Genomic DNA, 26,428 nt, shown 5'->3' on the forward strand with positions numbered 1-26,428 from the left:
CGAGTTGATATGCTATACATCTAATGAAAACAGTTGAAAATGTTTCTGATAATGCATATGCATGATAAAAAAAAATATATTAATTTAGTCTAACTTCAGATCTATCGTGAAGTGAGAATTAGTCCTTTCTTATTCAAATCTCTGCTTTTGCTACTTAATGCGCCGATTGCTTGATTAATTAATGGGGCTTAAACGTCCTTGTTCCGGCTATTTAACCAGAAACCATGGCAGAAACATGTATACATCTCGTTTAACCATAGTCCGCTAAACCTGCCTACATGTATGTTATTAGACTTTTTTTTATAATTTTTGCGAAGTATCCTATATATGACGCAAAAAAATAAATAAAATAAAAATAGCCTAATAATATAGTGTAAGTTACATGTAGGTAGGTTAAGCGGACTATACATGTAGAACCATAACCGAGTCATGCAGTAGGCCGTAGCCTTTTAGACCATTTTATGCTGGGCCGTTTTCGTTTATTCGGAACAACCGGTTCGACCGTTGGTTAAAGTAATTATTTCAAGTATAAGTCCTGACGGACCTGCAGTTTTTGATACAGGCCTGTGAGGGCTTTGCCAAGGCTCGTCTGAAAACAATGTAAAATCACCAGGTCCGTCTTCGAAAACGGCCCTGGTACTAGTCCTTACGTCACAGCATGCCCGTTCTAGCTGTTTGCGCAGTCGTGAACTAGGACAATATCTGTGACCTCAGCTGAAAAATATAACTGGCAGTTTAGACCCGACTTTCACACAGACACACTAGAAATGGCTCTTCTTCAGAGGTTGGTTAGCCGTAGGGGAGTTTGGAACTTACTGAAGACGCAGAGGGCGTACATGTCAGCTGTTCCTCAGCCCCTGGTGAACCCCGACATTAAATACGAAAAGGTATAATATGCATGTATATCGAGCGCATAACGTGTAGGCCTATGCATAAACACACATAGTATTTGATCTGTTGATATACGTAGTATGCATGTAATCATTTGACGTATGGAATATATAGCTGGCATGTGGTGACATTTGTTTTAAAACATTACAAACACAAGTTACATATTGTTATTAACAAAACACGACAATACACAGATAGGTGTTTCGACACTTAGGCATAATCTGATAATTCACATGCAGTGATTTGACATGCAGTGTTTTCTCTAGAATAAATGTCACCAGTCGTCTCACTATTACTTAATTATGGTCAGATGCTGATAGGCTAAATGTAATAATATGCATCTTTATTATTAATTTTATTACACATTAATACTTGTGCTATCATGATTATCATTTTAAAGGCCCTCTACCTTTCCTAATCAACAAAAATCTAAGTTTCTTAAAAACAATGCAATGACATAAGAAAATATATATATGGATGGCCTAAGATGAGGTTACAGCACCAAATGAATGCAAGAATCCCTGTGTAATCAATCACAATGTGGACATTTGCCGTTTGACGAAGTGATAGTCGACTAACATGCAGTTATTATAGGGCGACAGTAAGAAATATATGACACTTGTGTAATGAAAACTAAGGTTGCATTTATATTTTAATTGTTTACACGGTGATCATGATGATAAATAATTTATTGTTGTAATATTTACCGCAAAATAAGCTATACAAATTATCATTAATTTCATAGCTATCAGCATGATAATTCTATATAGTATACAGTACGCAGATTGCAAACATTTTTTTTTCATACCTCAATGAAATTAAAAAATACTGACATCAATGCTCAAATATATAAATGAAGTTGTTGAATATACTTCTGGCTTGATATTTATAGCATAAAAAATGTGCATTCATCAAATGTTACTAGGGAAAAGATACATTACTTACAACAGTGATAAATCTTAAATTTAATTTTGTAATTTACACAAAAGAAGTGTGTTACTATCTGGTATACTCCATAGTAAGACAGGAAAACCGTACTTGTTAAATTGAAGTGTATATGTACATAAGTACATGTCTCGCCAATCACAGCATACATCTCAGCCTCATCAGTGATGGAATATATGTTTATTTACCGCTCTGAAATGTAGATCGAAAAGAACTGTTCTTGAAAAATATGCAGAGCTATCTAGTAAAGTGTATTGATTAAAATGAAACATCGCTATTAAATACTGTTTCTGAATAATGCTGTTTAGAAATCTTAAGAAAACACTTCCAGCATATATAGGCTTGTATTTACATTTGATATTAATTAAGATTAACATTAATTTCATAATGGTGAATATTCCAATGCAGACCAACCTAGATCAGGATGACCCAAAGATAATTAATTCACATTTAAATGTGCGGAATTAAGTTAAATATACATATTGAAATTTTATTATAAAAGTTCCAAAGACTCCAGTGTAGACATAAAAATTATTGAAGATGTGCTTTCCTATGGGGAACTTTAAGTTAAGGAATTCTTTAAAGTTAAGGGATGTTCATGAAACTGGGCCCTGAAGTGTTGGGCCAATTAAAGGGTCAGTTTGGTAATATTCAAACAAGTAATTTCACCCGTAGTTTACTGGTACATTGGATATAATATTTTAACATTTAACTAGGCTTCAAGGCCTTAATGGCTTTAACTATAAATCTTTATTAAAGCAAAAGCATTATGGGTATTGCAGACATCGCGAAAGTTGAAAAAAATGGCCGGACATTTGGACCAGCAAGGACTGTGAGTAAGCCCGACCGAGCAAGATTTTGACGGACCGAACATAATGTCAATTTTTGAAGTAAACATAACTTCCTGCTATTAGTATCCAGGCAGCTGTTTTCATGATTATCTTATGCAGTTTACTTTTTGCTACGGACTTTTGGTACTCAATAATTGCCGGACAGTCTGTCCGGACCGGATTTTAAAATAGGGGGTCCGAGTCAAATTTTGTCCGAAATGTCCGTCGGACCGGCAACTTTTGCGATGTCTGGTATTGTTAATATATGTATTTTACTTGTATTCATTTTCATTGAGTGCAGACAGACTTCAAATTGTATGAATAGCAAATAGACTGACACCATCTGCGAGTGAAGAAACCATCACTCAGATTTTCAATTCTTTGTTAAAAAAATATTATAAAATATGCTACATGTAGTCATGTATGCAGATCAAAGTATATATCTTCAGTATTTCTGGACCTTTATTTGAATACTAGCTTTTGACCTTGGCTGAGAATCTAGATATTCACCCACAGGTAACATCTGTTTGCATTTCTCACTGTAAACAGCCAATCATTTAACCCAAAGTTTTACAAAGCCAGACGTTATGTTGAAACTTGCTGTGTGATCAGAATGTTTAATGAACTTTTAGGTATATAGATAGGTGTGGGTTACAGATATATAAAGGTAGGCAGATATTCAGGCCAGAATGAGATAGTACAATGATCAATTCAATGTTCTGTCCAGTTTAAAGAAGATTATCAAGAAACATTATCAAATAGGTCAAGGATTATTATTGTACACATATAGTACATGTACACTGGCTTGATACACCTGAAGGGTTCATGTTAGGAGAATGTTAAATGAATAAAAGTAAACTTTTTGAAGCCTAGACAAAACTAGCATTTAATTCTCTCTCTTTGTTTTGTCTTTCTTCCCTGTCGAAAAATCTAATAAAAATATTATCTTTCAATAAATATTATGCTGATGGTATTTTGTGCAGATAAACGTTTTCAAATCGGATTGCGAAGTAAATTGTATGTGAAAAAAAGTTTGTATACAGTATAGGAATGGCCTTTTAAAAATGACAAACTGGTGTATTTAATGAAACTGTGAAAAAAACACAAGAAAGTGATTCTATTCTTCCTTTTATCATTCCAGCTTTTCATCAACAATGAGTGGGTGAACTCTGCCTCTGGGAAGACATTTCCAACCGTCAATCCCGCTACAGGGGAGCAGATCTGTGAGGTTGCTGAGGGTGACAAGGTAGGACCTCGTGTACAGAACATATGATTACGTAAATATCCCATTTCAGGCCTTTATAGACTAGGATGTCTATCCGGTTCTGGTTATTATAGGCTTACTTTTACAGTCCAGGCCATTATTCTGTATTTGCATATAATAGAGTTAGCTCCCTTGCCGGTATTGTTCCATCATTATTTTATGAGTGGAATTCAAATGGTTTTCTCCGAAAAATATGATGTTACGCTTCCGAACACATGATGTCACAATCAATACCTACCACAAAGGCAGACAACTCTGTAACATGCAACTAAAGAAAAGTCTTGAGGTCTGCCCTGTCCAGGCCACTATAGGTTAGGGGTGTGTTTTGTCTGGGCCACTATAGGTTAGGGGTGTGTTTTGTCTGGGTCACTATAGGTTAGGGGTGTGTTTTGTCTGGGCCACTATAGGTTAGGGGTGTGTTTTGTCTGGGCCACTATAGGTTAGGGGTGTGTTTTGTCTGGGCCACTATAGGTTAGGGGTGTGTTTTGTCTGGGCCACTATAGGTAAGGGGTGTGTTTTGTCTGGGCCACTAAGGTTAGGGGTGTGTTTTGTCTGGGCCACTATAGGTTAGGGTGTGTGTTTTGTCTGGGCCACTATAGGTTAGGGGTGTGTTTTGTCTTGGCCACTATAGGTTAGGGGTGTGTTTTGTCTGGGTTACTATAGGTTAGAGGTGTGTTTTGTCTGGGTCACTATAGATTAGGGATGTGTTTTGTCTGGGCCACTAAAGGTTAGGGGTGTGTTTTGTCCAGGCCACTAAAGGTTAGGGTGTGTTTTGTCTGGGCCACTATAGGTTAGGGGTGTGTTTTGTCTGGGCCACTATAGGTTAGGGGTGTGTTTTGTCTGGGACACTATAGGTTAGGGGTGTGTTTTGTCTGGGCCACTATAGGTTAGGGGTGTGTTTTGTCTGGGCCACTATAGGTTAGGGGTGTGTTTTGTCCAGGCCACTATAGGTTAGGGGTGTGTTTTGTCTGGGCCACTATAGGTTAGGGGTGTGTTTTGTCTGGGCCACTATAGGTTAGGGGTGTGTTTTGTCTGGGCCACTATAGGTTAGGGGTGTGTTTTGTCTGGGCCACTATAGGTTAGGGGTGTGTTTTGTCTGGGCCACTATAGGTAAGGGGTGTGTTTTGTCTGGGCCACTATAGGTTAGGGGTGTGTTTTGTCTGGGCCACTATAGGTTAGGGGTGTGTTTTGTCTGGGCCACTATAGGTTAGGGGTGTGTTTTGTCTGGGCCACTATAGGTAAGGGGTGTGTTTTGTCTGGGCCACTATAGGTTAGGGGTGTGTTTTGTCTGGGCCACTATAGGTTAGGGGTGTGTTTTGTCTGGGCCACTATAGGTTAGGGGTGTGTTTTTGTCCAGGCCACTAAAGGTTAGGGTGTGTTTTGTCTGGGCCACTATAGGTTAGGGGTGTGTTTTGTCTTGGCCACTATAGGTTAGGGGTGTGTTTTGTCTGGGCCACTATAGGTTAGGGGTGTGTTTTGTCTGGGCCACTATAGGTTAGGGGTGTGTTTTGTCTGGGCCACTATAGGTTAGGGGTGTGTTTTGTCTGGGCCACTATAGGTTAGGGGTGTGTTTTGTCCAGGCCACTATAGGTTAGGGGTGTGTTTTGTCTGGGCCACTATAGGTTAGGGGTGTGTTTTGTCTGGGCCACTATAGGTTAGGGGTGTGTTTTGTCTGGGCCACTATAGGTTAGGGGTGTGTTTTGTCTGGGCCACTATAGGTTAGGGGTGTGTTTTGTCTGGGCCACTATAGGTTAGGGGTGTGTTTTGTCTGGGCCACTATAGGTTAGGGGTGTGTTTTGTCTGGGCCACTATAGGTTAGGGGTGTGTTTTGTCTGGGCTACTATTAGGTTAGGGGTGTGTTTTGTCTGGGCCACTATAGGTTAGGGGTGTGTTTTGTCTGGGACACTATAGGTTAGGGGTGTGTTTTGTCTGGGCCACTATAGGTTAGGGGTGTGTTTTGTCTGGGCCACTATAGGTTAGGGGTGTGTTTTGTCTGGGCCACTATAGGTTAGGGGTGTGTTTTGTCCAGGCCACTATAGGTTAGGGGTGTGTTTTGTCTGGGACACTATAGGTTAGGGGTGTGTTTTGTCTGGGCCACTATAGGTTAGGGGTGTGTTTTGTCTGGGCCACTATAGGTTAGGGGTGTGTTTTGTCTGGGCCACTATAGGTTAGGGGTGTGTTTTGTCTGGGCCACTATAGGTTAGGGGTGTGTTTTGTCTGGGCCACTATAGGTTAGGGGTGTGTTTTGTCTGTGCCACTATAGGTTAGGGGTGTGTTTTGTCTGTGCCACTATATGTTAGGGGTGTGTTTTGTCTGGGCCACTATAGGTGGAGCAGGGGTCAGCCCTCTGGCTGTCCCCTCCTGGTATAGGGGGCTGACCTAATTTTTAGGCTGTTAAAGGTCATAAGGGTTAGGTGTTTCTGAATGGTTTTCAGATCTTGTGGAGCTAGCCTACCCTGTTACCTACCAGTTACAATTTGACAGATATAAGATATTCTGTTGCCAAGATGGTGGTTTAAAGCTTATATTTTGAGTACATTCATTTCTCAATAAAGTTTTCTTTCTTTAGACCAATACTTTTTATGTCAAGTAGAGTACAGGTACAATAATAAAGTACTGTAAGCCTAAGCTGGCCTTCAGGTAGTTTTGGTCAAAATCCTGAAGAAATGTAATAACAATGGCGACCCACTCGTGAAGTGTTATAATTGATGTATTATCATGGAATAGGATATCTTATACACTGAAACACAAAACACTATTCAGAATGAACTTGGGTCTCTTTTAATAGAGATATATTGCAATCCTTTACTGGTTTCATTCAGAGTCTGAAGAAGCCCTACAGGTTTGTCCAGGAATATTAGTTCTATATATCAGGTTTTCTGAGTAAATGTTGAAATACTTGCTCATCTGTCTTTTCAACCACTGCTGCTTATTCTTCTTCACTAAACATTTCTGAACTTCTTTGTGATAATCAGTATAATCCATATGGTACATGCCACACAAACTTATAAGTAAGTTAATTAGGTTATCATTCAAGAATGTGTCACTGTGTTACGTACCTTTTGTTAAATGTGACCTTACATGTAAAGTTTGACCTTTATAATGTAACAGGAGAGGCTAGACCAGGGTTCGACCTTAGGACCTACCGACATAGTACACTAGCCATATGCTCAACAAATAGAGATATGTGGTCACCAATGGCTGACCTTGTTCGATTTCACTGCACTCCTGAAAGTCTATCTTTTGCCCCAAGACAACTGCCAAGCATACTCCCAGTCTTCCAAGTTTGAAACAGGGATTGATACCAATATTTTAACAGGAGAGGAGAAAATTAATGTGGTGGCCAGACTAGGCGGGCCAGCTGATAATATTAAAAATTCCATGTAATCAAAAATCATATCCAATCCTGTACTGCAAGTTTCATATAGATAAGAAAATATGCCATTAAAAACTACATCCTGGTCTGTAGAGATAAGTGGATATTGAAATTATTGAATTATCGTGTTAGACACGTGCATTTATTTGAAACGAGTGTAAGAAATTTTTAGTTTTGTTAGCCTTGGTGAGCAAAATTTGAACTTCCAGATGAGTATCATAAAATCTCTGAGAAATAAACACAAATACGTTTTATCACATAACTAAAACAGCCTACATGTATTGCGAAAATCAAGCTGTGGATGCCATTTTGTCCTGCCATCCACGACATCCTGACCTCACGTCAATTTTCTTGACGTCTTTTAATTGTTTCTGTCTTGACATCACAATGAATTTCTAGCCAATGAGATGCTAGTGACATAATAAAAAATATTGGGGGAAACCACTGGATATCAGGCAGATGATGTGATAAATATATAGAAATATGTAAAAAAAAGATCTAAGATGTAGACATAGATATATAATTATAGACAGGTGAACAAATTATCTAAATGGTGAAATGTTCTAAAGACAGGCAAAAAGATCTAAGTGATGAAGTGTTCTCTAATCTGTATTCAGCGGCTTTGATGATCTGTAAGAATTATAAGGATAAAGTGCAGTGAGTTGGGCATTACTGTATCGACTTGTTTACCTGCTTTAGAATTAGAAAGGTGTTACAGCTGGCTATAGTGGTATAATAAAACTATTTGTTAGGTGCTCTGTCACAGGTAAAGTGTAGAAAGGCGGGCTTGTGAAGGGGGTGTTGGGGGAGGGGTACAGGTTATGTTACACTGTTTGATTATGCTTTATACCTGGTATCAAAGTCTGCTATTACCTCATTTCCTATGGAATTGCGTATGATTAGACATAATGTCGTATACACATGGATGTTTACGTCTGTTGAATACATATTATATGTTGTATAAACATTGGTATGGTAGAAGTTTGAGGCCTGTGGAACAGTAGTGTATAGTGACGTGTAGTTGATAGCTTGTGACTGGATATAATTCTATAGTTGTTCTCCAGGAAACCCCAAAACCTTTCTCCACAGCCAAATCTAATTAAATGATCATTTATTATGTGCAGCTGTTATTACTTAACACAAACATGTATAAAGTGTTTACATAAATGGCTTTTCACATTTGGCCAGGTCTAGAGCATTAACCTCTTTGAGCAATAAGATTCTGGGTGTTGTCTTGTGACTTACTAAGACAACATTATAGTCCATAAAAGTGGTAGTTTCCACTGTTTCTTAATTAACATTAAGCATTTAATAGAGTAAAAAAACTTAGGTTTAGTCATGTAAAATGTGAGCTGAGGTGGGGTGTACTGTTCAATGTCTTTTGTACTATGCTGCAGTGAGATAGCACTATAGAATACAGATTTTTCAATATCCTAAGGAGACAACAAAAACATTCACCTTGCACACAGAGGAAACTGTCCATTAATATAATTTTACCTGATAGATGCTAATAGTAAGCAACACTAACAACCAGCCAATATCTTGATTGTTACTTCTTCACCGACAGTCGTTGTTCAGTGTTAATTTAGCTAGTGGTTAAGGTTTTCTGAAAAAATACCACCACTATAGCCTTTCACTCCTAGGTTGTGAGTTCGAAACTCAATGTGGTTCTGAATGTAGGTGGGTGTTTTTCTCTTAGAACTCTAGCTTTCCTCGACATGCATCTTTAACCTCGCATATCCTTTATTATGTTACATGACCTTTGCTAAACAAAATAAACTCCAACTGTACAGCTATCCCCCGTCAAGGATAAACCAGTACCTGTTCCGTTTCAGTATCCTTCAATGAGGTAGCACTAAAATTTCATGCATGAGGGAACAAATGCATAAGGTACTCTTTTAAAATGTATATTGTCAATTATCTGAATATATAAAACTACAAGTTGCTCAACCAGACCATTAAAAATCTGAAGTTTCATTATGAAGACCTTGGTGGACTTTTTTTTTTTTTTTTAAAGAAAGAGAAGAGAGAGATAAAATAAGTTGTTGAATCAGAGTTGTGGTATATTGATTTAAAGTTTATAGACTTGCAAATGCATATTTATGAGATCAACCCCTGATATCAGTCAGTCAGTGTCAATTGGCTTGTATCTTGGCCAATAAAAATGATGTATTGGTTAAAAAAATTTCATGTTTGTTTCTTTGGTAACAGGGTGAATAAAACTTCCTGGTTTAAATTTCTGCTTGCTGATTTTTGTGATTGTTTTTATCTCATCTTAAAGATCTAGTCTCTGTGTTGTACTGGTGTTTCAAGAGTCTCTCACTCATGGGGATTTAAGTTGGTTAATCGGTGAACCAAGGATCTGTGTGTATAAACCTCTGTTGAAATGAACAAAGTTTGTTTGGTGATTTTAAATCAAGGTTTCAAAAACCGCTATCTGCTATTTTACTGTCAAAAAGTCTTAAATAAGGTCAGATGATTTTATATACTTACTTCATACACATGATGATATACGCATGTAAGTAAATTAGAAAGATTGATAATTAGATGTTTTAGTATCAATAACTGAGCAGGCAAATTTAATTGTGACCTATTTGTTTTCATTAATATCTATATACAACAAAGCATACATAAAATGAATTATGACAGGCTAATGCTAAGATATAATGTTTTTATTTTTTAAATAATTACTTACATCATGATTATCTTCTAAAAGTGTTTTTTTTAGTTGAACATTGATTTTATATCAACAATATTTCAATATTCTTATTAAAATAAAGATACTTAATTATTCTCACTCTGTTTCATAGAGGTGTAACACAGATACTTGTTGTTGGAAGTGACAGATAATGAGGTCACAGATAATTATACACTGTCACTAAATGATAGATAGGGAATTCCTACCTTACAATAAAGGATTAGCTAGTGGCGTGCTGTGACATATGAACTGGATATAGACCGAAATGTAGTACAGCAATTTGTGTCAATATTCCAGTTGTTGGAATGCACATTACACATATATATACCCTATAAATACAGGGAGGCATTACTGTGGTACTGTGGCAGGGGTATGATACAACGTAACAGTAATTTGTGTAAATACAATATTAGAGTGGTTGGATTGCGTAATATTTCATGTTGTGTGATGTGTACATGATGTCTGCACAATATATTGGAAGTATATGAGAAGAGTGCTAGCTGTCGCCAGGCGGCCATCTTGAATTTTGATAGTTAAAGGTTGTTACCACTATTTTCCAGAAAGTACAGAAGGGATCTCTCTCAAATTTCACTTGTAGGTTCTCCTAGGAGTCTAGTTGTGCATATTGCATTTTGGGACCAATCAATCAACAAGATTGCCGACAGGCAGCCATCTTGGAATTTGATAGTTAAAGTCTGTTACAGCTATTTCTCAGAAAGTGCTGAAATGATTCTTCTCAAATTTCACATGTAGGTTCATCCTCGATACTCCAGGTGTTCCGATCACTTACAATCTCTACACCCCTGGACTACTCATAGTGAAATTGAAGGCAGCTCAGCAGAAAACATTTGACCAATTACAGGCCTGCAAAGATTTCCTTTGAAGACTACAGAGAGAGCGACGCCTAACATCAAAGCCACACAGTCAACCACAGTGTATTGCTATATGGCTCTTTTGATGTACATCGTATATATGGCTCTTTTGATGTACATCGTATGACTAAATTACCTGTTCTATTCTGTTGCCTCCAGTTTTACTATGAGATAGTCCAGGGATGTAGAGATCGTAAGTGATCGGAACCCCTGGAGTATCGAGGATGATGTAGGTTCCACTAGGGCTCTAGTTGTGCACATTGCATTTTGGGACCGATCGATCAACAAGATGGCTGACAGGCCACCATCCTGGATTTTGATAGTTGAAGCTTTTTAACACTATTTCTCAGAAAGTACTGAAGGGATCTGTCTCAAATTTCATGTGCAGGTTCCCCAAGGTCTGTGGTTATGCATATTGCATTTTGGTAGTGATCAGTGAAAAAGATGGCCGACAGGCCGCCATCTTGGATTTTGATAGATGAGGCTTGTTACCACTATTTCTCAGAAAGTACTGAAGTGATATGTCTCAAATTTTTTATGTAAGTTCCCCTAGGAGCTTTTTTGTGCATATTGCATTTTCGGACTGATCGGAGTTTGATAATTGAAGTTTGTTACTGTTATAAATCTCGGAAAGTACTCAAAGGATCTTTCTCAAATTTCATATGTAGTAATGTATAGTAAAAGTTTGAAAAGCAGAGAAAAGATTCCTCTTTTGTTTTTTAGACAAAGATCATTCTTTGGTGGGCGCCAAGATCCCTTTGGGATCTCTTGTTAATGATGCTCAGTGATAAATATTTAACTATATATTCTGAAATTATTTGTTTCAGGCTGATGTAGATACTGCTGTTAAAGCTGCCAGAGAAGCCTTCCGCTTGGGTTCACCATGGAGGACGATGGATGCCGCTCAGAGAGGTCACCTACTGAACAAGCTGGCAGACTTGATCGACAGGGACCGCCACTATATTGCAGTGAGTAGTCTGTCTCCATGATTTGTTAGTATGTCAGAGATAGTTGATTCTGGTAGCAAAACATCCAAAGCATATTGTTCTACACTGAAATATCAAATGTGTAAGTGTTTTTTCCGCCCGTCTAGAAACAATAAAGCATGCCATTTAGTGTATTAGTGAAATTTTTATATGAAGCTATGTTGAAATAACCATAAAATATTGATACAGCAAAACCTGACTATAAAGACCACATAAGGCACCAAGAAACAATGGTCTTTATAGTCAAATGGTCTTCATACACAGGTTGAATTGTGTTGAAAACTGTCTGGGACCCTGAGAAAGCGATCTAATTAAGCAGGTGGTCTTTATACAGAGGTGATTGCTAAGGCAGGTTTGACTGTATTGGTATGGAAATATTTTGTCTAATGAAAACTCGTAAAAAGTGCATGACGAAAGCAATCAAAATTTTTCCACAGATTTAGACTCAGCAACAACTCATTTCTTGATGTGATGCCATTGATTGAAGCAAGACTTTTGTGTGCATATGCAGTTTGTGGTATATAATGTCTCTGTGATAAATGATGAATAATGTAAAGTTACACTGTCTTGTGTTTTTGTAGTCACTGGAGACCTTAGACAATGGCAAACCTTACAACATTTCCTATGCTGTAGACTTGGAGTTGGTCATCAAATGCTACAGGTAATGTACTGTAGAATTGGTTATTTTTCGTGGTAATGATATTTTTGCAGTTTTCTGGACATTGCGATGACCACAAAATTTGATCATCAAAATATTGAAAAATGGTTGAATCATATGACTATCGTGAAAGTTAGATATGACTTGAGCCAAATGCATTCACTATTTATGAAAATAAGGGTAACGGTATGTTTAATCTAAGTGGTAGATGATGATGATGATGATAGATGATTTTAAAAAGATTACCCAGCTGTTGGTAGTATCACCAAATAGCATTGACTATAAAATGAATTAAAGGTATTATAAAACGGAATTCAATAACCTGCTAAAACAAATACATTTTTAGCTCACCTGGCTTATGTCATGGTGCAGCATTTGTCCGTCCGTCCTTCTACTAGTCATAGAGTTCTGCATGGAATGTAACCAAATTTGGCTAGAAACATCCTTGGGGGAAGGGGAACAGAGTTTGTATAAATTTTTGCTCTGACCCCCCGGAGCAGGAGGGGCGGGGCCAAATAGGGGAAATAGAGGTAAATCCTTTAAATCACTACTAGTCATAGAGTTCTGCATGGAATGTAACCAATTTTGGCCAGTAACATCCTTAGGGGAAGGGGAACAGAGTTTGTTTTGATTTTAGCTCTGACCCCTCGGGGGCAGGAGGGGCGGGGGGTGTAATAGGAGAAATAGACGTAAATCCTTTAAATCACTACTAGTCATAGAGTTCTGCATGGAATATAACCAAATTTGGCCAGTAACATCCTTGAGGGAATTTTGGCTCTGACCCCCTGGAGCAGAAAGAATGGCTCCCAATAGGGAAATTAGAGGTAAATCTTAAATTCCTTCAGAAAAGAAACAATTATTATGTAATCAGAATATTACTTGGCATTGCAATAACCAGGTGAGCGATACAGGCCCTCTGGGCCTCTTGTTGAATATTACTCACTGTTTTATCAATACATAGAAACCTTGGAATATTTACAGGTACTATGCTGGATGGGCAGATAAAAACCACGGAAAAGTAATCCCAGTTTGTAAGTATTTTTTGAGCTAAAAATAACTACACGTACTTTGCACGTATAAATCAGAAGTAGGTATACTCTTGTTATAAGGAAACTTGACATGGGCTTCCAATCAAAATTATTTTTTTTAAGCAATGTTAGTTATTTATATATCATAAATAGGAATACATTTAAATATATGAACCTTGTCACAGAATGAAAAGTACCAGGTATGTTTTAAGCATAGTTCCTTATTTCCATGTTGTATATATACATCTAAATATACGGAATGAAACTCACTGTATAGTTGTTAAATTTGTGGGTGTAACATTTCCCGATTTACTGTTTGTAACTTAATCGCGGTGCTTTATTTTCATGAATCACTTTACGGGAAATTAAAACACATACCTGTATTAGCACCTATACAGTACTACATTATAACCATGAATTTGTTGTTTGTGTTTGTTATAATGATGCACATTTTACTGTACAATTACAACTTTATTACCTTTGTCATGTTTGTATTCTTAACATATACTACAGCAAGGATGTACAATTTGCTAATTTGCTTTTTGTTGATATACACACCAACTACATTAAAATACAGTTGTAACGAATCTCAGAGGACCAACAAATTACTTCATTTTAAGGAATGAAAATTACTAGGTAGTAACCTTGACTTTGTTGTAAGCATGTTTGTTGTAAACGTGTTTCACAGTATTGCTGATGCTAGTTAATTATAGACTGAGATGTAAAATTCCTACCTGTATGGATTTGATTGTTAGGTGGTGACTATTTTACCTACACGAGACATGAGCCTGTGGGAGTCTGTGGCCAGATCATCCCGGTAAGTTCCACATTTTGTCTGTCTACTGGTTACAGAATGATTGTTAGGTCACCACTGAGCTAAAGGCTCATGGTGGCTTGTCTACTGGTTACAGAATAATTGTTAGGTCACCACTGAGCTAAAGGCTCATGGTGGCTTGTCTACTGGTTACAGAATAATTGTTAGGTCACCACTGAGCTAAAGGCTCCATGGTCTACTGGTTACAGAATTTGTTAGGTCACTAAGGTACACTGGTTACAGAATAATTGTTAGGTCACCACTGAGCTGAAGGCTCATGGTGGCTTTCTACTGGTTACAGAATAATTGTTGGTCACCACTAGCTGAAGGCTCATGGTGGCCTGTCTACTGGTTACAGAATAATTGTTAGGTCACCACTGAGCTGAAGGCTCATGGTGGCTTGTCTACTGGTTACAGAATAATTGTTAGGTCACCACTAAGCTGAAGGCTCATGGTGGCTTCTACTGGTTACAGAATAATTGTTTGGTCACCACTAAGCTGAAGGCTCATGGTGGCCTATCTACTGGTTACAGAATAATTTTTGGTCACCACTAAGCTGAAGGCTCATGGTGCTTGTCTACTGGTTACAGAATAATTGTTTGGTCACCACTGAGCTGAAGGCTCATGGTGGCTTGTCTACTGGTTACAGAATAATTGTTAGGTCACCACTGAGCTAAAGGCTCATGGTGGCTTGTCTACTGGTTACAGAATAATTGTTAGGTCACCACTGAGCTGAAGGCTCATGGTGGCCTATCTACTGGTTACAGAATAATTGTTTGGTCACCACTAAGCTGAAGGCTCATGGTGGCCTATCTACTGGTTACAGAATAATTGTTTGGTCACCACAACTGAAGGCTCATGGTGGCCTTCACTGGTTACAGATAAGTTTCACACTAGCTGAAGGCTCATGGTGGCTTGTCTACTGGTTACAGAATAATTGTTTGGTCACCACTAAGCTGAAGGCTCATGGTGGCCTATCTACTGGTTACAGAATAATTGTTTGGTCACCACTAAGCTGAAGGCTCATGGTGGCTTGCAGCCGTAAATTTTTATCCATTTTATTTTGCCAAAACATTTATAGTATGTTGTTTTGGAGAACAAAAACATCCTGATATATTTTAATGAGTATTATACCAGACATACATGGCATTATGCATGGTATATGTAATTTTAAAAACAAAAATGATATAGAAAGAGTTTAAATTTGAATCAGGTGATGAAGTGTTTACAGCAGTTAGACGTGAAATTGTATGTTTCAAAGTGAAAAGATTTTAATGAAATTTAGCTTGTCGCTTTATTGTTTGCAGATAAAATATGAAAATGAGTTAGATAATTACTAAATCATATATAGGTAGTTTGATCCAGTTTTTTTTAAAAGAGTAGTGCCCTAGTTTATGACTTTTAGACAAAGCAATAATTGGTTAAAAGTGAATATGAAAGTGTTTTGAGGAAACTTTGAAATGCAGCCATGCATAGATGTCATTTCATTTTAATAACCTAGCAGAGTGCATCTAACCAATTTTCCCAGTTCCGAGTTAACATCAATATTACATAACTAAATGATTCACAGGTTTATCACACATCAATGATGTAGGAAGTTGTGTAGAATTTATAAAGGAAATCGTATAACACTTCAAACATAGCAATGAAAAATATGCCAAGTTTTAAGGCAGCCAAGCATTTTTAAAATTGAATGTTTTAAAAAGTATTAAATAATATTGTATACATGCTGGAAATTACAGTGTTAAAGCATATTGATGTTCAACCAGTAAATACTGGTGATAGCATTTTAATGATAGGAGAGCAGACATAGAAATGTGTGGAAAAAAGAGGGTGTTCTAGCTTGTACATGTACATCTATATTTTTTCTGAATATTTATCCTAATATGCAGCCATGTCTCTGTAAGTGCCAAACTTCCTGTTTCTCCTAATTTTTGACATATACAAATTACAAATATCTTAAAAATGAACCCTTCTAGTTCTAATGTCCTCTGTAGTTTTGATTGTAGTAGGTAGATGTTAGTTTTATTAAATATACTATTATATATGTATTCTTTCTTCTACAAAATATTTTAGATTGTGGTGCTTGTTAGGATAAGGTACATATCTGTCTAATGATGTCAAATCCTTTACATAAAGCATTTAATGTCCGTTGATGTACTTGTAACTATATAGAGCTGCATGTTAATCTATGACATTTGTATATCTACCTTCATGATCTTTTCACCCTATTATACTGACAGTAAGCCCTCCTGACCATTCTAGATCCATTCTAATCAAGTGATCTGAGCGTTCGTCACTTACTGCAATTTTGAAATAAAAACAAGTGCACTAGGTTGACTATTTTGATAAGCTGTACAACTTCATATTGCGTTTATGTAATACCAGCTGAATCCTGGCTGTTGCTCTGACATAAATGTGCCCTAATTCAATGTTGTAGTGGAACTTCCCCCTCCTCATGCAGGCCTGGAAGTTAGGTCCAGCCCTCTCCATGGGTAACACTGTGGTAATGAAAGTCGCCGAACAAACACCGCTGACTGCTCTTTACATTGCACAACTTGCTAAAGAGGTAAGAATAGTAAATTCTTCAATTTAACATAATCAAACCTGTCTATAAAGACCAATCAAAGAACTAAGAAAAAATGGTCTTTATTATATAACCATGTAATTTTTATACACTCATCAGATTATGTTGGAATAGACATTTAGGACTCTGAGAAAATGGTAGACATTTAGGACTCTGAGAAAATGGTTTTATTAAGTAGATGGTCTTTATACAGAGGTGGTAGCTAAGGCTGGTTTGACTATCTGGATGTAACTGAAACATGTTGTTCAATTTGGTAATCTCAATATTAATGCCCTCTATTGAGAAACTACAATAAGAGTTGCTGAGATATAATTGGAAATGCTATTCTATTAGGGGAAAACAAAGAAGACATATACATGTGACCAGTTTGGCAGTATACAAATCTATATTTGAATCTAGGTTATCTCCCTTGGTTAGCAGACATTAACTGTTATTCATAACTTTGTAACATGATTATAAATGTGAAAAAAAAATCTTATTTTATGAAAGCCTGCAGTGTAGTAATTATATAAATACCAACTTAAAGGTAGGTTTCGCCCAATGAAATATAAAGACTACGAAATTGAAATTTATCCTATACATAGATATAATCTTCAGATCATTTTCAATGCATACAGCGAATGATATGGGTGGTCAGTTGCCTAGCTTGACCAGGGAAATACTCCTCTAAAAATAGAGCGAAGTCAAGCTTTACATAGAATATGACGTATTTTTTCCAAAACGAGGCCGCAGCAACAAAAGGAAGCGTGCAACAAAATGTCAAATAGAAGTTACAGTCTTGCCACGGCATGTTTAGTTAAAAAACAACAACAAATCGAATTGCGAGGGACTGTTTATACATATCATATAATCTAAAACACTTCATGTTACTTACATACGCTCGCTAACTTTGTACACCAAGTATACATGTAGTTAGTCTGCGGTTGTTTGTGCGCTGGCATATGTGTTGAAATTTAACTCACCACGTGCAATACCGTTACACGAGTCCCAACAGATCCCGGCAAGTTCCGCTTGAGATGTGGCTTCTGTTTCTTCTATTGCTACATGCCATCTCTGAATTCAATTCCCTATAGATATCCTAGGGTGCTACCGAATCCATTATAATTTCCTCCACTTTGTTGCCGATTCAGATATATTTTTTTCATCTCACACACTTTTGTTCAGCCATTTTGTTTACTTTAAGTGCGTGACAATGCGCATGCGCCAAACTTCGACAACACAATCCATCGCAGCTTCATTTGCATATTATTTTGTCTGACGGACACCGTAATAAATCAAGGATTTCCTTCAATTTTGGATTCAAGACACATTTGTTCAATCTCAAACACAGAAAAAAGTTAAATTGAGATATTTTAATATGTTTTTTCATCTTTTCTTCCGCTTATCGAATTTCACAAAAAAATATTTATTTGGTTTGGCGAAACCTACCTTTAACAGAGGAGATAATACTGATGAAAACAAAATTCATAAGATGTAACATAAAATTTATTGAATGCTCTCCGATGGTAGGCTGGATTTCCACCTGGTGTCATCAACATCATTCCTGGCTATGGACCTACAGCTGGGGCTGCCATCGCTGAACACATGGATGTGGACAAGGTGGCCTTCACAGGCTCCACAGAGGTAAGTACAAGGTCTTAGTAATAGGTTATCAGGCAACCAGGCAAGACATGTGGTAGCTAGGCAAGGTATTTGGCTGCTAGCAAGATACCCGGTAGCTAGGCAAGATATCTTGCAGCTAGGTAAGGTATCTGGCATCTAGGCAAGATACCGGATAGCTAGGCAAGGTATCTGGTAAGCAAGAGTAAGATATCTGGTAGCTAGCTAGGAAATGTATCTGGTAGCTAGGCAAGAAATATCTTAGCTAGGGAAGATATCTGGTAGCTTAGTTCAAGTACAAGGAAGGATATGTTGGTTATATATCCGTATTCAACCTGGTGCATAAAAATTGAGAAATTGTTACCTTATTGGTTTGAATACAGTACATTTGTAATCTTCACTAGTCTATTTCATATGTTCAAGTTCTGATAAAAAATATCTAGAAGCTTTGTATAAGACCCAGTACTTATTGTGATTTAATATATTTAGATGATGACCCCCAACTGTATGGTTTGACCCTATTGACCTTTATATTGTGGTTTTAGATTGGACAACTGATACCCCAGATGGCTGCCAAGAGTAACCTGAAGAGGGTCACACTTGAACTGGGAGGAAAGAGCCCTAATATTGTCTTGTCTGATGCCAACAGTAAGGATCGTCATAACATTCTTTATTGAATTAGTTCAATATGATTAAAATAGAGATCCTTATTCTTACTCCATTTTATAGAGGATCTGACAACATCACATTAGGTGTCACATTCAAATGACATTTCAAATTAACCATGCAATCAAATTACCACTTGTATCTGAAACATAAACATACATTGTAATATTTGAACAGCTACAGGGGTAACACAAGAGTTACAGAAACTAATCGTGTTGAATTCATTTAGTAATGAACCATCAATTCAAAAGCACATTATTAACTCATTCACCCCTGGAGACACATTTGGACTCTTCTATTTCAAAGGCCAGGAGAGTCCATTAAGAATTTTCAGGGGTCAATGAGTTATCAATTTAAAAAGAAATCGAGTTTTTGAAAAAATCAATTCAGACATATTTTAGGGTGTTGGAGAGCAGAGGTTTATGTAATTTACTTCATCAGACGAGTAACTATGCATAAATTTAAAATTTACCCGTGTCTTTTTCAGTGGTACAGGCGGTAGAGAACTCCCACTTTGCCCTGTTCTTTAACCAAGGACAGTGCTGTTGTGCTGGCTCCAGGACATTTGTACAGGAGGATGTGTATGATGAGTTTGTAGAGCGTAGTGTTGAGAGGGCTAAGAAGCGCACTGTTGGAAACCCCTTTGATTCTTCTAATGAACAGGGTCCTCAGGTAAAGTACCAATGGTGTTTTGAATGAGAATATTGGTCCATTAGTACTGCAATGTATGTAGCATAGGGCAGATCCAGAGGAAGTTGAGAGCGTGGCTGTAACTGATTTTCATACTGCCACAAATCAGCTTTGTCAAATATGTCAACAAAACCTTGATCTCCTAAAATGTGTGTGGAGATGGGGGGAGGAGCTGATTAGTTTAATTCAATGTTGTTTTTTTGTTGGTCCTGACTGTAGTTTTCACAATATATGCACTTAACTCTAACACTCTGATAACTATAGAGTTGATCCATAGCCCCAAAGACTTTGAGTAATACAAGTTTGATTGTAATCAACCATAAAATGGTGTGTTATATCTCTAAAATTGGTCACTGTGACCATGCAATGAATGCTTTGGTGATGGAGTGATGAAACTTAAACCTGTACATCTAGGACAGTAAAGCAGGAAAAGGGAAGTAACTCTAATACAAAGAAGTATCAAAGAGACATTGGTGTTTAGAAGAATTTTGAATACAATATTATCGCTTGTTTAAAAGTTGCAGTTAATGCAGACAACCAAAATGCAACTATCACAATTGTGGTTTTTACCTGTCTGATAGCAATGGTATTTCAATAATAGTAAGAACTGTAGGCAATAGTGAGTCCCTCTAGTTACGGTCACAGGGGACCAACTCAATGAAAATGTATATTGTCATACTTTTTTTGTATTTGGTGGATGGACTGATGAGTATATATTATAGTCATGTGATTTTTCAAATCTCGTATTTTCTGGGAAAAAAAATCACATGACTGTCATATGTACTCATCAGTCCATCCACCAAATACAAAAAATGTATGACAATATCCATTTCTATTGAGTTGGCCCCCTGTGGTTACCGTGTATACATATAGGACCTTACATGAGTTCATTTCATATGAGATTTTATCAAACAAGTCTAAGAAGTTTTTATGTTTGCGAGCCTAGGCGAGCAAATATTAAATCTTCGAGATGAGTTTCATAAAAAGCTCATATGAAATGATCACCAATTTAAAATACTTTTTATCATATTACTACAAATACCTACATAACAGAATTTCACGTCAAATTGTATTACAAAAATCCAGTGGAGGCCGCAATTTTGTCCCGGTGTCCTCTGTCTGACGTCAAAATGGATTTCCAGCCAATGACAATTCCTCTAGGTCATTTTACACTAGTTACATTTGCAAAAAGATTACATGGGCGAAATCACTAGATATCAGACGGATATAATAAAGTGTTACAATTGTTGTTAAAGGTGGATCAGGAACAGATGCAGAAAATCCTGGAACTTGTTGAAAGTGGAAAGCAAGAGGGAGCCAAACTAGCAACAGGAGGGAAGCGTGTCGGTGACAAGGGCTACTTCATAGAGCCAACAGTCTTCACAGATGTGCAGGACAACATGAGGATTGCCAGGGAAGAGGTTTGTAATGATATAACAGTTATCTCCCATTTTTATATGAAAACCTTATAGCAACTTGTTAGGTTCCTTAAGAGTATCTCTTATTTCACGCTCTTTGCTGATTAAGCATGCTAATGTGTTAATGTAATCAGCAGGCATTTTGTATAAACCATGGATAGCTACATTGTAGCTAGTATTATTTTAGTTTAGTCAGATTCTGACAACAATCTCATGCATACTACATATCTTATACAATAGTATTGGGGATAACTAACACTTAATCAGTAAACAAGCTGAGAACCAAAACCCTAATGAGACACAGTGTAACCTGCTAAAACTGACCTTATCTAATAATGATCTCTGCCTATTCTGACTTAATTGTAAACTATTTTTTCTTTCTTCTTTCATAATAATTAAAACTTGTATCTTCCAAAACCTGTCTACACTATACAAAAACTTATTTTTTTCTTTCCATTTTCCAGATTTTCGGGCCTGTGATGCAGATTATGAAGTTTAAGACAATGGAAGAACTGATAGAGAGGTCACATGACACAATTTACGGTCTTGCTGCCGCTGTCCACACTCAGGACCTTGATAAGGCTTTGTACCTGGCTAACAGTCTGAGGGCCGGATCTGTCTGGTATGCCAATTTTACAAAGCACTAAAGATCTTAGATATATCTATAAGCAATTACTGAATACATGACTGCAGCACAAAACATTTGGAATTTTAAAAGGGGTCATTGATCTGAATTTAAGGGTATACAATGTGATGTATATGATTCAAACATACCTCAGCCTTATGTGAATCAAATTTTCGCGATCATAGCAATGTTCCATTAAATCATGAAAATTCCATCCATGCAAAAATATCCGACTATACCATATCTTGAATATCATTGAACAACTTTATCACACAGTCCAAATATACAGTGGATTTTGTTCTACTGAGTTGAATGTATTGGTTATCTTGTGTTAAAAAAAAATCTGATTCCTCCATTCATTTCCTATGTAACTTCACACAGATGTTTATTCTTCATTGAATATAGATTTGGTTGATCTATAGTAAGATATTGTTACTGTACTATGAAGTTTATGACATTAATGAAATTTGGAATTATATCTAGAATGACATAAAATGTGTTTGTATTTCAGGGTGAATTGTTTTGATATCTTTGATGCTGCCCAGCCTTTCGGTGGCTACAAGATGTCTGGTAATGGGCGTGAACTGGGAGAGTATGGATTGGAAGCCTACACAGAGACAAAAGCAGTAAGTTACTGTTACCTAAAGTATACTTTATTAATTTCACAGGGGGACATTTAGCAATATCCTCTTAGATAATTGTTTGCGGGGAGAAATGTTCACGCTTTTGTCAATATCTAATAGCTACACAGATTATATTTCTTGCCATTCCTTCTATTTTATTTGTTGGTATTTAATTAGTGGAAATCATGGACCTACCTCTACTGTGAATATTAGCAAACTTAATCTCAGTTAATTAAAGCAACTACACTGTATCTCAAATAATTATTATTAATATTTTTTTTCTTGAAATAAAATTAGAAGCTTTTCAATGGTGGTAATTGTAAGTAACTTTTATAACTGAAGGAAAACACAAATTTGTTTGCTCCTGTTTTTTTATTGAGAAAAAATATTTGTTAGCGGTGGAGCATCTGAAACTAATAAACCCAAGACTAAAACCAAATATATATCCTTGATGCTTCAGGGGTTACTTTCACTGTCGTAATACCCGTATCTGGGCTATGTCATAGTAAAACTGAAGGCATTTCAGGAAAAAAAAGCTGACCAATCACAGGCCTGCAAAGTCTTTATTTGATGATTACATGGAGTGACACACAATGTCAAAGCCACACAACACAGTCAATGTACTCTAATTCAATTCTTTTGATGTATTTCAAAGGACTAAACAACCAAACTCGCATACAGAGCCTTTTATTTTGCTATGAAATATTCCAGGAATGGAATAATGACTCTGTTAGTAACCCCTGGAGTATCAAGGATGATTGTCATTTACTGTAACGACAAAACAATCTTAAAGAATTTAAAGCAAAGTTTATATGCTTCTCCTTCATCTGAAGTTCATAAATTTACGTTATCTGACATCCACTTCCTGTCACAAACTCTGATTGGTAACTGGACTGCTACAGGATTTATATTCACTGGCTACACTGAATAGTCTAAGTACACAATGTCAATGGATTCATATACTTGACCTTTAAAGGTCAAATATTTAACATACACATGCAGACATCTACACACTACAACATTGCACATATGAAGTCCGTCCTTAAATGACCCTTGACCTTAAAACCCAACAAACCAAACCAGTATAGTAAATCATGAATTATATTTCAAGACTTAAAGGGCCACTAACTTTCCAAAACTGCTTTTAATATTTGAAATGGGAATGTAAAACGAAATTGATAATTTTACAGAGTCACAAAAGTTTATAATTTACCGTTAATACTATACTTACCATCACTTTATTAACAATTTAATCTAATTAAAATTAATGCTAATTTTCATAACGCGGGTCGTTTTATGTTTCCTGCCGTCACCCTAATTACCACGCATCGGTTGATTATCACTGTGCCAGACGGCAAAACAGCGACATGCACCTCAACTGATTAACATAGTTTACGCAGGGAATCCTGCATTTGACTGGTGTTATAACATCCTCTTAGATCATTAATATACATTTTCGTATATTATCATTGCTTTAAAGAAACTTTTGATTTTTGTTTCGCAAAGGTAGTGGGCCTTTAATGCGAGTTAAATGCTGTTCGTTATGTTGAATCTGAAAAGACAAAGAATGACAATAAAAATATTGTTGGTAACTGATGTTTCGTTCACTTATGGAGCAAAGATTGAATAGAAATATTAATATTTAATTTTGATATTTCAGGTCTGCATCAAAGTGCCACAGAAGAATTCATAGACAATGGATATAAATGACAAAGTGGCAGTGAACTACTCGTATAGTGCTTTAAGTTTTCTGTGATGTGAATTCATTCTGACGATTTATCATGATCCTGGAGGAAGGCTGGTAAATTCAACTGCTGTTTGGTGCAAAAGACTTGGGAAAAGATGACATTTATAATATTTATATTTTGACATCATTATATTTTATGAAGCTTGAAGCTGTCAGACAAAACACTACACAGTGTGTATTTTTGTTTTCCATTATAACCAGTGTCTGTTACAGAAACAGTGTCTGTTACAGATTTGCATTTAAAGTCAGTTGTTCCTTGAAAGGAAGTATAACTCTTGTTACTGCAGTGCATTTTCAATGTAGCTTTAGGTGGTCTCATTGCACATATACTATAGTGCTAATCACATTGACTCATTCACCCCTAAGAACACATTTGAACTCTTCTAATATCAAGGCTGGAAGAGTTCATTTTGAAAATTCAGGGGTGATTGAGATAAGTTGATAACTTTGTAACACATCCAGTTTATAATATATAGTAACTTTCATGATGTATTTGATGAATATGTGAAGGTATGACATGCATTGTATCATAATATTGATAAATTGTTAAAGAAATAAAAATGATTTTATAAAGAACGTTGTTTTTCATTATTTATAATTAAAGTCATGCATCTCATCTGTCTGTCTGACCTTAACTTGACTTAACACAGATAGAAGCATGTTTGTCTCACAAACCTGTGATTGAATCCGAATCTTGATCCTCATCGATGTTGCATGTAAGATAATGTATAATATGAGTGATCTATGGTAGAGATATTTCTGTTATTCTAAAACACCCACCACATATCAATGACGAGGAAGTTTTTCATAAGAATGGCAGAGTTAGTTCCCTTAGATTGTCTCTCATTGTATCGTATGTATTTGCAGAAACATATATACATAGAGATTGGCAACTCCTCAAATTTTACGATCGGCAGATGTACCTCTGTATGTGCTTAGGGGTTTTTAGATAAACTCTTAAATAGAATAATATAAAAGAATAACTTTGATATGTTGTAAAAGTTAACTGATTTTCAGATGGTTTGGGTATGATTTTGGATAAAAAAAAATATTTTAACTAATTTATTAATAAAATAAAACGCATTCCGGTTTTGAATGGCTGATTTTCGAGAAACCATGTAAAATTGCTTATTTTCGTGCTTTCAAAAGTCATATTAAATAACATCAATCGCGAAAACTGATCACATCAATCCATGATATAAAGTTTAAACCTTGTGTTGATGCAAAAATGTCATGTTTAAAAGAATACACTTAAAAGTAGTTAGCCAAGGGAAAATGCCTATAAACCGGAGGTCCCTCTGCCTGTCAACAAAGACAAAGAAGGAGTTTCCAATCTCTATGTATATATGTTTCTGGTATTTGGATATGTCTTGTAGATCATTCTAATCAAGACAGATAGCATAAATTAAAAAATCAAATGGAGAATAAATTACAGAAATAATTAGATGTATGTATGACTTATACTAGCTAATAGTGTCTCTTGTGTTGGGCCAGACTCGCATCAATCTCTTATATACATTTCTATACAGTTATATACATGCATATGAAATCTCCAACACCGTATATAGTGCCACAACTTTATTGATGAAAACAATGGTTTTAAGCACGATAGCCCACACACTTATATCGCCAATAAATATTACATTTGGTATATCCTGTTGGACATCCAATTTAAATTATAAATGTTATAGAGGACTTACGTTAGAAAATATGTGCATAATGGAGATATAAATGTTTCACCGAAAACTCACTTAAGTCTTTCATACTGAAGCATAGTTATCAGACGATAACGATGTGCATGTTTATAGCCAGCTGGTATATGTTCCTTTTGTTAAGATTGAGTTCACATTTATATAGCTACCTGCATATCGTTTAATATACATATATGTAATTACAGTTTATTCCTAGGCATATGGTCAAAATTGAACAAGGAGGAATTGACTGCATATTGCTTGATTGCGCTCAACAGGCAATGTCATTCACGGAATGCCTCCCATGTATGTAATGTATTTTGTATCGGGGAGGGTGGTGGCTGCGGTATATTTGTCTTTTGCTTATTTCATAATGATAAATATATCTTGGAAGAATGCCACGAAAGAGACATCGAACAA

General features: G+C 36.4%; 1 protein-coding gene across 1 annotated transcript; it reads left to right on the forward strand.

The window, feature by feature from the left end:
• The first annotated feature begins 669 nt into the window (after positions 1 to 669).
• LOC138333342 (aldehyde dehydrogenase, mitochondrial-like) lies at positions 670 to 24,893 on the forward strand. The gene is made up of 14 exons (XM_069281662.1): positions 670 to 887; positions 3,808 to 3,912; positions 11,704 to 11,844; positions 12,444 to 12,523; positions 13,502 to 13,551; positions 14,304 to 14,365; positions 16,803 to 16,931; positions 18,459 to 18,572; positions 19,094 to 19,196; positions 19,702 to 19,886; positions 21,161 to 21,325; positions 21,787 to 21,944; positions 22,459 to 22,573; positions 24,231 to 24,893. The coding sequence occupies exons 1-14, from the start codon at positions 768 to 770 to the stop codon at positions 24,261 to 24,263; spliced, it is 1,560 nt and encodes a 519-aa protein (XP_069137763.1). The 5' UTR covers positions 670 to 767; the 3' UTR covers positions 24,264 to 24,893.
• The last annotated feature ends 1,535 nt before the right edge of the window (positions 24,894 to 26,428 follow it).

Source organism: Argopecten irradians, chromosome 10 (genome assembly GCF_041381155.1).
Source record: "Argopecten irradians isolate NY chromosome 10, Ai_NY, whole genome shotgun sequence".
Lineage (NCBI taxonomy): Eukaryota > Metazoa > Mollusca > Bivalvia > Pectinida > Pectinidae > Argopecten > Argopecten irradians.

Excerpts from the sequence above, each read along its gene's own strand:
- LOC138333342 (XM_069281662.1), top strand. The coding sequence starts at position 768 with ATGGCTCTTCTTCAGAGGTTGGTTAGCCGTAGGGGAGTTTGGAACTTA. Across the intron at positions 888-3,807 it reads CCGACATTAAATACGAAAAG|CTTTTCATCAACAATGAGTG; the intron begins GTATAATATGCA and ends TTATCATTCCAG. Across the intron at positions 22,574-24,230 it reads CCTACACAGAGACAAAAGCA|GTCTGCATCAAAGTGCCACA; the intron begins GTAAGTTACTGT and ends TTGATATTTCAG.